Consider the following 17,232-nt stretch of genomic DNA (forward strand, 5'->3'; position numbering starts at 1 on the left):
TGGAAGACTTGATATAATGTTATGAAAGTTATTGGACATGTTTTTCTTTTTATTGCCTGTTTGTACTGATGACATGGCCTAGTCCAGCAGTATGCCTTGAATGAAAGAAAGAATTTTTTCAGAAAATTAAACAGTGATCTTGACCAAAGTATATAGGTGTAATGCCTTTACATCTGAATCTCCTGAATCATCCTATTTGAAAGTTTTGGTGAGGATCAGTGTTTTTAAATGTTACTGATACTCTAAATTCTGCCCTTATTGACACATTAATTCCCATGTTTTAGACATGCCTCTGCACATGATGATCTCAGTAAAAGTTCAGAACACTCAAATGTTGAAAGTTAATTCTATCTCTCATTCATATGAGCACTTTGATAACTTTCATGAGGACTTCAAAAGCTTTCCTTAAACTTCGCAGCTGTAGGAGACTGAAGATCCTTTGGGAGACAGAGCTGACTTGTACACTGAGTGGATCAGTGCTTGTGTGCCTTGATTGCTTCCCCTGATGTCTTCTTGCATCTTCCTACAGTGTATGGCTACCTGTTTACGTTCAGTGATTGCTTCCCCTGATGTCTTCTTGCATCTTCCTACAGTGTATGACTACCTGTTTACATTCAGTGATTGCTTCCTCAGATGTCTTCTTGTCTTCTCCTACAGTGTATGGCTACCTGTTTACATTCCGTGATTGCTTCCCCTGATGTCTTCTTGTGTCTTCCTACCGTGTATGGCTACCTGTTTACATTCAGTGATTGCTTCCCCTGATGTCTTCTTGTATCTCCCTACCGTGTATGGCTACCTGTTTACATTCAGTGATTGCTTCCCCTGATGTCTTCTTGTATCTCCCTACAGTGTATGGCTACCTGTTTACATTCTGTGATTGCTTCCCCTGATGTCTTCTTGTGTCTACCTACAGTGTATGGCTACCTGTTTACATTCAATGATTGCTTCCCCTGATGTCTTCTTGTGTCTTCCTACCGTGTATGGCTACCTGTTTACATTCAGTGATTGCTTCCCCTGATGTCTTCTTGTGTCTTCCTACCGTGTATGGCTACCTGTTTACATTCAGTGATTGCTTCCCCTGATGTCTTCTTGTGTCTACCTACAGTGTATGGCTACCTGTTTACATTCAATGATTGCTTCCCCTGATGTCTTCTTGTGTCTTCCTACCGTGTATGGCTACCTGTTTACATTCAGTGATTGCTTCCCCTGATGTCTTCTTGTGTCTTCCTACCGTGTATGGCTACCTGTTTACATTCAGTGATTGCTTCCCCTGATGTCTTCTTCCATCTTCCTACAGTGTATGGCTACCTGTTTACATTCAGTGATTGCTTCCCCTGATGTCTTCTTGCATCTTCCTACAGTGTATGGCTACCTGTTTACATTCAGTGATTGCTTCCCCTGATGTCTTCTTGTCTCCCCCTACAGTGTATGGCTACCTGTTTACATTCAGTGATTGCTTCCCCTGATGTCTTCTTGTGTCTTCCTACAGTGTATGGCTACCTGTTTACATTCAGTGATTGCTTCCCCTGATGTCTTCTTGTGTCTTCCTACCGTGTATGGCTACCTGTTTACATTCAGTGATTGCTTCCCCTGATGTCTTCTTGTGTCTTCCTACCGTGTATGGCTACCTGTTTACATTCAGTGATTGCTTCCCCTGATGTCTTCTTGTGTCTTCCTACAGTGTATGGCTACCTGTTTACATTCAGTGATTGCTTCCCCTGATGTCTTCTTGTGTCTTCCTACAGTGTATGGCTACCTGTTTACATTCAGTGATTGCTTCCCCTGATGTCTTCTTGTGTCTTCCTACCGTGTATGGCTACCTGTTTACATTCAGTGATTGCTTCCCCTGATGTCTTCTTGTGTCTTCCTACCGTGTATGGCTACCTGTTTACATTCAGTGATTGCTTCCCCTGATGTCTTCTTGTGTCTCCCTACCGTGTATGGCTACCTGTTTACATTCAGTGATTGCTTCCCCTGATGTCTTCTTGTGTCTTCCTACAGTGTATGGCTACCTGTTTACATTCAGTGATTGCTTCCCCTGATGTCTTCTTGTATCTCCCTACCGTGTATGGCTACCTGTTTACATTCAGTGATTGCTTCCCCTGATGTCTTCTTGTGTCTTCCTACAGTGTATGGCTACCTGTTAACATTCAGTGATTGCTTCCCCTGATGTCTTCTTGTGTCTTCCTACAGTGTATGGCTACCTGTTTACATTCAGTGATTGCTTCCCCTGATGTCTTCTTGTGTCTTCCTACAGTGTATGGCTACCTGTTAACATTCAGTGATTGCTTCCCCTGATGTCTTCTTGCATCTTCCTACCGTGTATGGCTACCTGTTTACATTCCGTGATTGCTTCCCCTGATGTCTTCTTGTGTCTACCTACAGTGTATGGCTACCTGTTTACATTCAGTGATTGCTTCCCCTGATGTCTTCTTGTGTCTTCCTACAGTGTATGGCTACCTGTTTACATTCAATGATTGCTTCCCCTGATGTCTTCTTGTGTCTCCTACAGTGTATGGCTACCTGTTTACATTCAATGATTGCTTCCCCTGATGTCTTCTTGTGTCTCCTACAGTGTATGGCTACCTGTTTACATTCAGTGATTGCTTCCCCTGATGTCTTCTTGTGTCTCCTACAGTGTATGGCTACCTGTTTACATTCAATGATTGCTTCCCCTGATGTCTTCTTGTGTCTCCTACAGTGTATGGCTACCTGTTTACATTCAATGATTGCTTCCCCTGATGTCTTCTTGTCTTTTCCTACAGTGTATGGCTACCTGTTTACATTCGGCTCCAACAAGTATGGGCAACTTGGTCTGGGAGACTTCAAGAAGCGGGAGTGTGTGTGTCGTGTCGGCGGGATGCTGGCGGGGCAGAGAGTCGAGAGGGTTGCGTGTGGCGTTGGGTTCACAGTCATCTCTACTAATGGTAGGATCACATTGTCATTTTTGTTAATACATGTGTCAGTACTTAGTTTGTGCAACTTTGTCAAATAATCTTTTAATTACAAGCCAAACACTAAGGCTGGGACAGGTCATGAGTAGGACCTGGGTACCTACAGTACTACTCGCACCCATGGTTAGTCATGTAATATATTGTTTAATGGCAAAACTCACTGTAGCTCAGTGGTTACACTACAAGTCGCTAATGTTCACATTTCTTTCTGACGATGCACTCTGTCCTTTTGACTCATATATGTTTGAGTAAAGATAAAGTTCAGTCAACTTCAGTGTACACATGATCTGAATGTTTGATACATATGTATGGTTTCATGCCAATTTTAGCAATATTCCAGCCATTACACGGTGAGGGACACCAGAAATGGGCTTCACACATTGTACCCATGTCAGGAATCGAACCCGGGTCTTCAGCGTGACGAGCGAACGCTTTAGCCAATAGGCTACCCAACCGCCCCTGTAAATGTCCAGTACAGTAACTGTAGTTGTGGATAGAAAACACTGTGTATTTACATTCCACGAATTGTGCTGATTAATGTAGCAACCTTAACCTGCACAGTAGTGTTGGTAACCCAACCCAACCTAAGACATGAATATGCCTTATTTGGGATTTCCTGCCATTGATTTCTTGGCAGTTAGGTCACAAATCAAAAGGGAGATGTTAATTTTGAAAAGAAAGCAAACATTATTCAATCAAACTGCTATCACCCCATATATCATGTAATTCTACATGATTAGTTTTTGAAGTTGAAAGGCAAGGCTACACCCATTAATTTCCTGACACATTTTAGGCTTGGGGGCTGAACTCGCATTAATTTCATGATTTATGGTACATGTAACTAGTAATTTGTACAAAGTATATAATGAAACCCCTATAATCCTCTGGTACAATTTCCAGTGAAGTCACGCGGATTACAAACATTTCCAGCTGAATGAGTCATGGGTGTGGGTTAATGTTTGTATACATGTAGTCTTTATCCTGAATGATCAGGAGGGTTTCTTGACAAGGACTCTGGAGAAACATGTTTTCTCTGTTACCATGACTACCTATGTTTATGTTATTGTGTGTATTGTCTCCAGAGAACCAGATCTACTCGTGGGGTAACGGGGAGAGTGGTCGTCTAGGTGCCATCATCAGTGACCAGGGGAAAGGGCCCAACAGCCAGTGTACATCCCTGCCTCGGCCAATGTTCGGCTGCCTGCACATCGTTGCTGACATCTCCTCCACTCACTGGAATACACTTCTTATTGCAGGTAGCTTACAGTGTGGCCAGCTCACATTGATTCTCACATGACAAGGGTAGAGGCAGCTGTGCAGAGTTGCCTCCCTTAGCCATGCCAGGATGTGCTGGTTATAGGATTCAAGTTACACATGTGCCCTCATGATGAACCTTGACTTGTATATGTTTGAGTAAAGATAAAGTTCAGTCAACTTCAGTGTACTCATGATCTGAATGTTTGATACATATGTATCTAAATAGTTTTTGCCAGGGCTACAGTAAACACTTCCCAAAGCCTTCAACAACCAACTTCTTATTTTTTGCATGCTTGTTGTAAAAGATGACTTTGCTTGTTGCAACAAGCGACAAACAGGATCGGGTGGTCAGGCTCGCTGACTTATTTGATGCATGTCATCGTATCCCAATTTTGTGGATCGATGCTCATGATGTCAATCACTGGATTGTCTGGTCCAGACTCGATTATTTACAGACCGCTGTCTTCTAGCTGGAATATTGCTGAGTGCGGCTTTAAATAACAAACAAACAAACAAAATATTATTTACTGGGTTTTTTGTTGATGATATTGCTGTTTTCTTTTTCAGAGAAAGTCCTCAACCAGAAAACACTCAAGTCAAGAGTATCCTCACCAAAATGTATGTGATGTTCACTGTCAGTGTATGCCATTTAGTAGCTTCCACTTTGTTTTGTCTATGCAGTAGTGATCACCTGTCTCTTCTCAGTTCTACTGTAGCTCCTCCAAATCTGTAGGAAATACACAGGGCTGTATATCAGTGTGGCTCCTGAACTGATCTCACTCCAGCTCCTCCACATCTGTAGGAAATACACAGGGCTGTACATCAGTGTGGCTGTTGTACTGATCTCACTCTAGCTCCTCCACATCTGTAGGAAATACACAGGGCTGTACATCAGTGTGGCTCCTGTACTGATCTCACTCTAGCTCCTCCGCATCTGTAGGAAATACACAGGGCTGTACATCACTGTGGCTCCTGTACTGATCTCACTCCAGCTCCTCCACATCTGTAGGAAATACACAGGGCTGTACATCAGTGTGGCTATTGTACTGATCTCACTCTAGATCCTCCACATCTGTAGGAAATACACAGGGCTTTACATCAGTGTGGCTCCTGTACTGAGCTCACTCTAGGTCCTCCACATCTGTAGGAAATACACAGGGCTGTACATCAGTGTGGCTGTTGTACTGATCACACTCCAGCTCCTCCACATCTGTAGGAAATACACAGGGCTGTACATCAGTGTGGCTATTGTACTGATCACACTCTAGCTCCTCCACATCTGTAGGAAATACACAGGGCTGTACATCAGTGTGGCTCCTGTACTGATCTCACTCCAGCTCCTCCACATCTGTAGGAAATACACAGGGCTGTACATCAGTGTGGCTATTGTACTGATCTCACTCTAGATCCTCCACATCTGTAGGAAATACACAGGGCTTTACATCAGTGTGGCTCCTGTACTGAGCTCACTCTAGGTCCTCCACATCTGTAGGAAATACACAGGGCTGTACATCAGTGTGGCTGTTGTACTGATCACACTCCAGCTCCTCCACATCTGTAGGAAATACACAGGGCTGTACATCAGTGTGGCTATTGTACTGATCACACTCCAGCTCCTCCACATCTGTAGGAAATACACAGGGCTGTACATCAGTGTGGCTCCTGTACTGATCTCACTCCAGCTCCTCCACATCTGTAGGAAATACACAGGGCTGTACATCAGTGAGGCTATTGTACTGATCTCACTCTAGATCCTCCACATCTGTAGGAAATACACAGAGCTGTACATCAGTGTGGCTCCTGTACTGATCTCACTCTAGGTCCTCCACATCTGTAGGAAATACACAGGGCTGTACATCAGTGCGGCTGTTGTACTGATCTCACTCCAGCTCCTCCACATCTGTAGGAAATACACAGGGCTGTACATCAGTGAGGCTATTGTACTGATCTCACTCTAGCTCCTCCACATCTGTAGGAAATACACAGGGCTGTACATCAGTGTGGCTCCTGTACTGATCTCACTCTAGCTCCTCCACATCTGTAGGAAATACACAGGGCTGTACATCAGTGCGGCTGTTGTACTGATCTCACTCTAGATCCTCCACATCTGTAGGAAATACACAGAGCTGTACATCAGTGTGGCTCCTGTACTGATCTCACTCTAGGTCCTCCACATCTGTAGGAAATACACAGAGCTGTACATCAGTGTGGCTGTTGTACTGATCTCACTCTAGCTCCTCCACATCTGTAGGAAATACACAGGGCTGTACATCAGTGTGGCTGTTGTACTGATCTCACACACTGGATGCCAGTAGTGTTTGGTATATGTTTGTATACTACTATATCATGACTGATTAACTAAAGTAATATGAAAGAATCGGGTGGTCCTTAACTGTTGTTTGAGTAATATATTTTGAATTCTGATTCATAAAAATCTGTTACACATAGACAAGTGTAATTATCTCTTGATCATTCATACTCAGTGGAATTGAAGTGAGTGAGTGAGTTTATGCTTTACGTCACATCGGCAATATGTCAGCCATATCATGACAGTGGAATACAAAACATGTCATTTACAAATAAACAATCCAAAGAATACATTGTCAACATGATGCCAACAGTGACTGGCTGTGACACTGTGAGTGAGGAGTGGAACTGTGTGAAGATCTCCTGGGAGACTTGGTAGAGTCGGTCCCCAGCATCACATTGTGGGTCGTGAGAAACGACTTAGGTTGATGGGGAGACTAGGCTACATGACTTAACTGGTTGCGTGTCATTGTGGCCTGATGGCATGGGTCGCTGCTTATGCTTTCAATCACTGGTCGCTGCTCATGCTTTCAATCACTGGTTTGCCTTTGTCAGATGAGTATTTACAGGCACAATGATAGTGGGAATATTGACACTGGAGATCACACTGAAAATAAAAACTATCAAATAGAAAATATTGAAGTAAAAACATTTTCAAGCTTGAACAAGTCATTTGAAATGTTTAAAAACAAATCTACTAATTATCTACTAGTTAAAATGACTTGAATGGACAATATTCATATACATATTTATATATTGATTTTCATCATCAACAATTGATACCAATTTTGTGTGTGAATTCCTGTCAGTCTAAAAGTGTAATTTTGAAGGCAAATCTATGTAGATTTTACAAGATATTTTTGCAGTACCATGTTTGATGTATTAGTGCCAAGGGTGCATACAAGGTTTCTGATGCTTATTAAACTTCCCGTTTGGCATTATTTTCATTAAGTTGTATTTAATATAAATACAATATCAAAAAGTGAAATTGAAAGTCCCTGGTGTTGATTATTGAAGGGGAGCACTTAATCATTGGATACAGTATTTCATCAATCTCATTAAAATCAGATCTTATTTCTCGCTACAGCTAAACAAAGAACTGAGACCGACCTTGCGCCAACTTTGACCGACCAATGGAATGACCAATCAGAAGGCAGCTTTCTCATGCTTTACGGCACATATTTCAAATTGGCGACTACGCTTCAAAGCATATTTTGACAAATTCGCGATTACAAATTTGAAACCTGAACTAAAGAACATTCTGGAATGGCTAATAGAAGGTCTAGATTGTATGGATACAGTTGTTAAACCCGTAACTATCGTTCGGAGTTAAAGTTTTCGAGGTTGCATGATCAGAAATCACATTCCAACTGTCACTTTCATAATCTGGTAAGCGATGCTCTGATTGGTCGGGTGAAAGGTCGTTCTGACATGACCCATAATGGGATGTCCTCAGATCTTTGTTTAGTGGTAGCGAGAACTGAGGTCTCATTTTAATGAGATTGAGTATTTCATTGATATAAAATGTATGATCTGCCTATGATTTGCTTTAGACAAGGCCCCAGAATCAGGTAAGACATACTGCCATTGCTCTGTGCATGCCTTCCGAAGTGTGTGTTAATGGTGAGTTTAGGACTGCAAGCATTTGAAGTGAAAAATGTTCTGTTATGTTAACAATGTTAATTCTATGTCGAAATTTGCAGGTTCAATTTATGAACGACTTGTCTTCATCTCATTAAAAAAATATTAATTGCCATCTGTAATATAAAAATAAGCATAAAGTTTATATCCTTTTGATGAAGAGTTTGTTCATATGTAGAATTATTAGTCACTTTAGATTAACATGAAATGTATTGAGAAATGTGTATTCTGTGTGTGCTTGCAAGGTGACAATGCATGGTTTTAATGGGTGATTGGAGTTGTTTGCATGGCGTTACCCCTCACTGCCATGTCTGATTCAAATATCTAACATGTCCCTTCCCCACTGGAGTAACAAACAGCCCCTCCATGACAACAATCTCTACATATTAAGTTAATATTGTTTCATATACAAACAAATAATTCACTACAGTTTCTCGTCTCCTGTTCCTCTTCAGAGCTTTTCTCTTTCCCTGCTTTGAATTGATGACACACCAAATAAATGTTTGTTCTTCAGATTTTGTTCATGATGTTTTGAACAATTTATGTTTTTGAAATTTTCAATAAAAGTTTCAATTATTTAAATATTTGAATATCATGTCACCTTGGTCAGAAGTTACTAAACACCTATCACCTGACTGAATATCACTGTTTAGATATTATATATCTATTCCATGTTTTCTTTTTCTGATCATTAAAGAGTGTTCTTTCGTACCTACACGTTTGTAGACAAGGTTGATATAAAGCATATTTTTCTGATTAGAAAATGACTACCCCTGAAATAGTATATAGATGTTTTGAAAGTTTTTCTGATGAACATATTAATTTGTTGTGGTTTTACAATACAGTTGTCAAAGTCATTCTTGCCAGCTTATAAAGTTGACATGTGGTGATATGTATTTTTTTCAGCAGCATTCTACATTGACAAAATGATTCAGGAAACTCGTTATTTTTGTTTTCAAGTTTTGAATATAGTAACGTTATTGTAAATGATTGGAATATTTGCAAGATATGCTGATGTCAGCACGTACACAGTCCCCCTGCATGCTGGTCATATCTACAAAGGTTGCTCTGCCTTAGTTACGTTGTACAGGTAGCGCTCAGATCACATCTGGAATAATACAATCTCATTAAAATCAGACCTCAGTTCTCGCTACCACTAAACAAAGATCTGAGGACATCCCAGGACATCTGAGGACGTTACGGGTCACGTCAGAATGACAGTCGGAATGTGATTTCTGATCATGCAGCCTCAAAAACTTTAACTCAACGATAGTTACAGGTTTAAAGACTGTATCCATACAAAATAGACCATCTATTAGCCATTCCAGAATGTTCTTTTGTTCAGGTTTCAAATTTGTAATCGAGAATTTGTCAAAATATGTTTCAAAGCGTAGTCGCCAATTTGAAATTAGTGCCGTAAAGCACGAGAAAGCTGCCTTCTGATTGGTCATTACATTGGTCGGTCAATGTTTGAGCAAGGTCGGTCTGACGTGACCCATGTGTCCTCAGATCTTTGTTTAGCAGTAGCGAGAACTAAGATCTGATTTTAATGAGATTGGGAATAATATTACGAGTTGCAGAAGGATCACTCGGGGTACATGGGGTTTTATGCATCGCCATCAAGCTCGTGGTATAAAACCTAACACGGGACACATAATACCCCATGTACCCGGAGTGATCTTGCTACAAGAAAATTATTTTACTGACATGTTTTAATATGACTTAATTCAAACAAATTCAAAATTGATAGAAAACAGCTGTTCGATTGAGTTGAGGTTAAATTGCGCTATGTCACATGACTTCCATTGACTCGGAAAAATGTGTGCGTCTTTTTGCTTTGAAGCGGGGTATAAGGGATTTATTCTGTCTCTATGAAGTTCATGTTCAGCCTTATTTGCTCATGGTGGGATATAAGAGATTTATTCCCAGGCTGAGAACTGTATTCCTCTCAAAGACGGGGTACACAGTATTTTATCAAGATCACAAGGACCAGTCAGATCTCATTATTCTGACATGGTGGTATGATAAAGCCCCATGTATGAATATTGCTGAGCTGTTCAAAATTGAGGTGGGGTTGGGTGGGTAGCCTAGTGGTTAAAGCGGTCGCTCATCACGTCAAAGACCTGAGTTCGATTCCCGACATGGGTACAATGTCTGAAGCCCATTTCTGGTGTTCCCGGCCATAATATTGCTGGAATAATGCTAAAATCGGCGTTAAACCAAACTCACTCAATCACTAACTGTTCAGATTTGATATTAACAAATTCTTCAATCATACCAATGGGAAGTTTTCAACAGAGCTGAAACTGAATACTCTGTATGTATGTTTCATTATGCAAATGTATAGATACAGCTTGTTAGGATTCACAGCATTTTCATGTGATTTTAATATGTTTGGTGGATAGTTTGTTTATTGTGATGTGACACAAAATGTAGAAATTTGATGTTCTGAGGCCTAGTGGCTACACAAAGCAGTTCCCTATACAGAGTTGTGGCCCACAGCTGTGCCATGATCCACTGTTGAAAACACAGAATCTGGGAGTCGAATCCATGATCACTGAATCCTGACATTCCTATGGGACATAATTCCACACAGCCAATTGCAGTCTTTAAATGACTGTGTCACCAGAGCCCCACTCTCTCCTAACTGCAATACTTTTCAAGGTTGTTAATTCACAAAATCTCTCTCAAAATATAGTGTCAAGAACACCAGTTAACTCTTTGACATCGAAAGTAACAAAATTCTGCCGTCATTATTTTTTCAAAACTGTTTGCCAAGGAACAATTCTGTTTTCCATTTCAGCGTAATCTAAAATCACCTTCCTCGTTGGTACGTTGGTACACTGTGACCTAGGTAATGCCGCTTCTGATCACTGTGTCAGGAATATCAAACATCCAACATGGCCCAAGTTAGCATGATAGGAATTCAAGTTTTGCCTTAGGCATCGCATATAAATAACCACATTGAGAGTGTTGTGTATTCCATGTGTCTAGTAGCGTCATGTCAAGTGTGAATAGGTTACTGACAGTCCTCATGTAGTGTCTCCAGTATGTCCATAGTCTAATTGTACTGAGAGAATTCCAGGGTTCAATACTATTTAGCAAACCCTGTTAATCTGGGAACTGTATTTCACAGTAATTTGGTTCAGATTGGTAAATCATGGGTACATGGCAATGTTCCTGTAGTTACGTATTGATGGTCCCAACAACAATCATCTGGTAGGCAGGCCTCCTGACGAGGGTGGGTACAAGACTATGGGGTTTAACTATCAAAATGTCTGCGTAAAACATAAGGAGTGCTAGTTATTCATATGTACATATATGATTAATACATACATATATGCTTGGTTGAGAAACACATATGTATCATTGAGAAACATGTGTATCATTGAGAAACATATATGTATCATTGAGAAACATGTGTATCATTGAGAAACATATGTATCATTGAGAAACATATGTATCATTGAGAAACATGTGTATCATTGAGAAACATATATGTATCATTGAGAAACATGTGTATCATTGAGAAACACATGTATCATTGAGAAACGTGTATCATTGAGAAACATATATGTATCATTGAGAAACATGTGTATCATTGAGAAACATATGTATCATTGAGAAACATATATGTATCATTGAGAAACATATGTATCATTGAGAAACATGTGTATCATTGAGAAACACATATGTATCATTGAGAAACATGTGTATCATTGAGAAACATATGTATCATTGAGAAACATGTATCATTGAGAAACATGTGTATCATTGAGAATCATATATGTAGCATTGAGAAACATATGTATCATTGAGAAACATGTGTATCATTGAGAAACGTGTATCATTGAGAAACATATGTATCATTGAGAAACATATGTATCATTGAGAAACACATGTATCATTGAGAAACGTGTGTGGTTGAAAAACATGTATGATTGAGAAAGATATGCATGGTTGAGAAACATGTATTGTTGAGAGATGTATGTTTGGTTGAGAAACATGTATATAGTTGAGAAACATGTGTATGGTTGAGAAACACATATGTATGTTTGAGAAACGTGTTTGATTGAGAAACACATGTGTTTGGTAGAGAAACATGTACATGGTTGAGAAACGTGTGGTTGAGAAGCACATGTATGGTTGAAAAAACTGTGTATGGTTGAGAAACATGTGTTTAGTTGAGAAACATGTATTGTTGAGAGATGTATGTTTGGTTGAGAAACATGTATATAGTTGAGAAACATGTGTATGGTTGAGAAACACATATGTATGTTTGAGAAACGTGTTTGATTGAGAAACACATGTGTTTGGTAGAGAAACATGTACATGGTTGAGAAACGTGTGGTTGAGAAGCACATGTATGGTTGAAAAAACTGTGTATGGTTGAGAAACATGTGTTTAGTTGAGAAACACATATATATGGTTGAGAAATGTGTATGGTTGAGAAACACGTGTGTTTGATTGAGAAACACATATGCATGGTAAAGAAACACATATGTACACAATTGTATGGTTAACAAAGATATACGGGATTGAGAAACACAATTGTATGGTGAACAAAGATATGTAGGGTTGAGAAACAAATAATGCAAATATTCTCATTTCAGAGCCCATGTCATGTTTGTATTGCTATGATTTAAAAATTGATGCTTAATATTTTTGTTAGACTTGAACATTTGTATTTGTGTTCATGATATTTCCCACTCAGTAATTGAAGTGTTTGAATCACTTATAATATTTCATATTCATAAATGTTCCCCCTGATGATATCCCCCTGCTGTTTGTCCTCAGTCGAATGTATCCATGGGGAGACTGTCCCGGAGGACAGTGCCTTTGTGGATGATGACATTGCCAGTCCCGCGGTGATCCCCAGCAGCCCCTATGTCCCTGCGCTGTGTCTCGACTCGGGGAAACCCAGCACTCCTCCCGAGTCAGCTCAGCACACAGCGGCACTGACCAACAGCTCCGTGCCACCCTGGCTGGAAGCGGTGAGGGGATGTCATGTAGCCTTCCTTTAAGTCTTCACTTCTGTAATAAATAATGGCCGCTCATCTTTATTCAATTACAAATATATTCAATTTTTTCTAAGATTGTGTAATTGTTATAGATAATCAAAATGTCTAACTTTCCAAATGAAAAAAAGAACGGTGTTAGATTGGCTTCTATGGTGCATTACTATCATTATATACAGCGCCAAGTTCACACTTCACTATAGAAGCATATTGGGAAGACACTTACCGCGTGACCTGTGAAGATCCGGGGTAGATTAGGTCTTCAGCAACCCATGCTTGCCGTAAAAGGCGACTTTGCTTGTCGTAAGAGGCAACGAAAAGGATCGGGTGGTCAGACTCGCTGACTTGGTTGATGCATGTCATCATATCCTAATTGGGTGGATCGATGCTCATGATGTCAATCACTGGATTGGAATATTGCTGAGTGTGGTGTTAAACAACAAACAAACAAACAAACACTTACCATGTTAACAATATAATTAAAATTGAATAAGTAGCATTTAACTTTTAAGAATACTATGCGTGATGTTGAGTGCGTGTGTGACATTGAGTCCGTGTTTGTGTGACATTGAGTGCGTGCGTGTGTGTGTGCTTGCTTGCGTGCGTGCCTGTGACATTTACACGTTTGTGTCACATTGAGAGAGTGTATGTGTCACAGTTATACTCAAAATGTTCAAGTAGAAAATATTATAGAATATGTACAGTACCCCTTGCAAGGCGCTCAGCACTTCATCTCACCTCACCTCACCTCACCTCACCTCACCTCAGCCCACACATTTGTTCTGCAGGAGTTGAATGATGCTGAAGTGATACCTATCCCATCCTGCACCCCAAGTCCGGACATCGGAGGCTCCGGCCAGCTAGCCAGTGGATCAAGTGGTCATCCGTCCCTCCGACTACAGATGCCAGATGTACCCATGGTTTCACAGCAGATATCAGACACAACAGCTCAGACAAGTGTGAGTATCCACAATATTTCTAGTTTGAACAGTATTTCAGTTCTATCACTGAATGTCAGCCTTTCGTGGGTGGAAAACTCAAAGTGTTTCTGTTCAAAAACATTTACCACTTTCATGAAACCTGAGACAATTGGGCTGACAACTCATGAATCCTAACTAGGGCAAATCAGGTTAAATCTTCAAACCCACAGTTATCAGATTCTTGCATGACTTATGGCAAACAGTGCACGGCCAAGTGTGGCTGGGACTTGAAGACAGTGCTTGTCATAAGAGGCAAAAATGGATTGGGTGATCAGACTCGATGACTTGGTTGAATGCATATCATTGTACCATTACAATGTGGATTCAGAGCTCCAGATAAGCTTTTGGTGTTGTGGGTATTTTACCCATGCATTTGAAAATCATTGGGTAACAGTAATTCTATCTGCGTATTCAAATTTCTGTTACCCACTAGTTTTTACACATGTGGGTATTTAAGTTAAATATTTAAAAACACTATTCATCTAGTCCCTGCAAACTGGTGTCGTGTGGGTTCGAGAGCTTTATAGGACTCAAAAATACCACGATACTTCCACACGAAAGTGTGATGGCAAATGATCATGATGTGACTGTCATCGTGGAGTTTGGCAAGGTTGACCGTTTATAATTTCAAAATAAGTTTTGGTAATCGAATACGCAGGGTTACTTCACAATATTTTGATGATACGCACAAATTATATTTTTGTAGCGTATCTGTAATGTTCGTTGCGTATTTGATACGCTTGGATTATATTTTACTGCGTATTTCTGCATTTCTGATGCGTATTTCACACAGATACGCAGCTTATCTGGAGCTCTGGGATTATTGTCTCTGATGTACTGTGATTATTTATCATCCAGGAACATGAAACAAGTAGTCAGGATGTAGGTCATCTACAAGCAAGAATACAACATCTAGAAGCTGAAAATAAGAAGGTATGATATTATTTAACAAACATGCTATTAATGGTCATTTGTCGCAGAAATTTTAATTTTCCTTGGGCACCCAATCTCCTCACTGTGATACGGCAACCCTAGATCTCTCTATACTATCACAAACACAAGTCACATTTCCGGTGGGCACTGTGACTTCTAGACCTATGTATGGATCACTTTAACCCAACAAGTAGGACATTTTAACTGACCTTGACATTGTCGAAGTGACCTAAGCTCATGAACTGTCCATCTGTCCCATTATCACTGAAGTAAGATACTTTTCATCTTCAAGTCTACTGTACATATCAATATAACAAAATAGTATTCTTTTCATTTTTAAAAATTCAAAATGTCCATGGTCACTGCACATAACAGTGAAGAATATAGATTTCATGCTAGCCCCTTCTCCTGTAGACCTATTGGACATGTTGCTTTCAGACCTTTGGAGGATGGTCATTGCATTTACACTCTGAAATATGGTTTTAATTTGAAGAAATTAAAATGGCTGCAATGGTATGTGTCTGAAAAAGGAGGCTTTGTTGCATATGATAGGATGGCTTTGAAGGTCAAGTTCACTGAAATAATCATACAAACAGCTTATGGCCCCACTAAATGACTTGAGATTGTTTTAGAGGATAGTCATTTAACTAGGCATTCATGGCATTTTAGTCATGGTCTCAAATTGTATTGACTTTGGTTGAAGCTTTTGTAAAGATCAAGGTTGCAAGAATGCTTAAGTGAAATTATCAGGGATAAGTTTTGGAAAGTTTTTTTTACTAAATTATAAAAAAATATGTGTGTATTCATCATTTATGTGAACATGTACATGCAGAAATTTAATATCACTTTATGTCAGTTAGTAAAGGTGAGCTTCTGTACCTCTGGTTTATTTCATGCCTTTACTGACAGGTCGAGGAAGTCAGGTATAGCAGGAAATAGGAATAATCTGACCCGATATATCCACTGCATTCCATAATGAACTAGCTATAGTGTGGTGTCTGACATGTTCAATTGTTTATTTCAGTTGTGGAGACTAGTGAGTGATCAGCAAGAGCAGATAAAGACACTGATGCTGGACCCAGAGAAACCCAGAACATCTTGATAGCTGTATCCAGCCGTAGAATGTCATTGTGCAGCATGGTGTTCCTACATGCCATTGTGCAGCATGGTGTTCCTACATGTCATTGTCCACCATGGTGTTCCTACATGCCATTGTGCAGCATGGTGTTCCTACATGCCATTGTGCAGCATGGTGTTCCTACATGTCATTGTGCAGCATGGTGTTCCTACATGTCATTGTGTAGCATGGTGTTCCTACATGTCATTGTGCAGCATGGTGTTCCTGTATGCCATTGTGTAGCATGGTGTTCCTACATGTCACTGTGCAGCATGGTGTTCCTACATGTCATTGTGCAGCATGGTGTTCCTGTATGCCATTGTGTAGCATGGTGTTCCTGTATGCCATTGTGTAGCATGGTGTTCCTACATGCCATTGTGCAGCATGGTGTTCCTACATGTCACTGTGCAGCATGGTGTTCTACATGTCATTGTGTAGCATGGTGTTCCTGTATGTCATTGTGCAGCATGGTGTGCCTACGTATCCTTGTGTAGCATGGTGATCCTGTATTGTCCAGATTGGGGAACTCAGGAGGCCCATGGTAGCTTGTATGTAGCTGTGGACTGCCCTCTGGTAGCATGGTGTTCCTGTATTTCACCCTGTGGGGAACGCATACACAAATAAGATATGTCTTGAGTGCAGCACTATCTGTAGCTTAATACCTTAGATGATAGTAACCAGAGGTGATTTTCGTTTCAATAGCATGTAAATCCACTATTCTACACAATAGCCTTGCATTATTGGACATGCAATGGAGGTTTGATGACAAAGCCTAACACGTCCTAGTCCTAGTTTATGCAGATTACTTGATGTGTTGGTGGGACGTTAAGAGAGGAACCTCTATTGTCAGCATAGTTTTGGAAAGGAGGTAATTCTCTCTCCTTAACTCCTTTATTTAAACAGAATGTTTAAGGCAGGTTTAACAATGAAACACACAGCAAAATATTCATTTAACCTTTTGAAGGAAACAAATCAAGGTTTTTAAAATAAGTCCATAAATAAAGTCTGGCCTTAATTGTCTGTAT

At 40.2% G+C, this 17,232-nt stretch overlaps 1 protein-coding gene across 1 annotated transcript in view; it reads left to right on the forward strand.

The window, feature by feature from the left end:
- LOC139442704 (serine/threonine-protein kinase Nek9-like) overlaps nucleotides 1-16,202 on the forward strand; it is a 34,363-nt gene extending 18,161 nt beyond the window's left edge. The window contains exons 18-25 of the mRNA XM_071223585.1: nucleotides 2,766-2,927; nucleotides 4,037-4,210; nucleotides 4,779-4,829; nucleotides 8,072-8,089; nucleotides 12,957-13,153; nucleotides 13,966-14,136; nucleotides 15,016-15,090; nucleotides 16,115-16,202. Coding sequence (XP_071079686.1) covers nucleotides 2,766-2,927; nucleotides 4,037-4,210; nucleotides 4,779-4,829; nucleotides 8,072-8,089; nucleotides 12,957-13,153; nucleotides 13,966-14,136; nucleotides 15,016-15,090; nucleotides 16,115-16,192 — 926 coding nt within the window. The 3' untranslated portion in view covers nucleotides 16,193-16,202. The remainder of the gene's footprint in view (nucleotides 1-2,765; nucleotides 2,928-4,036; nucleotides 4,211-4,778; nucleotides 4,830-8,071; nucleotides 8,090-12,956; nucleotides 13,154-13,965; nucleotides 14,137-15,015; nucleotides 15,091-16,114) is intronic.
- The last annotated feature ends 1,030 nt before the right edge of the window (nucleotides 16,203-17,232 follow it).

This window comes from Haliotis cracherodii, unplaced genomic scaffold (assembly GCF_022045235.1).
Source record: "Haliotis cracherodii isolate W230 unplaced genomic scaffold, xgHalCrac1.p SCAF_5, whole genome shotgun sequence".
Lineage (NCBI taxonomy): Eukaryota > Metazoa > Mollusca > Gastropoda > Lepetellida > Haliotidae > Haliotis > Haliotis cracherodii.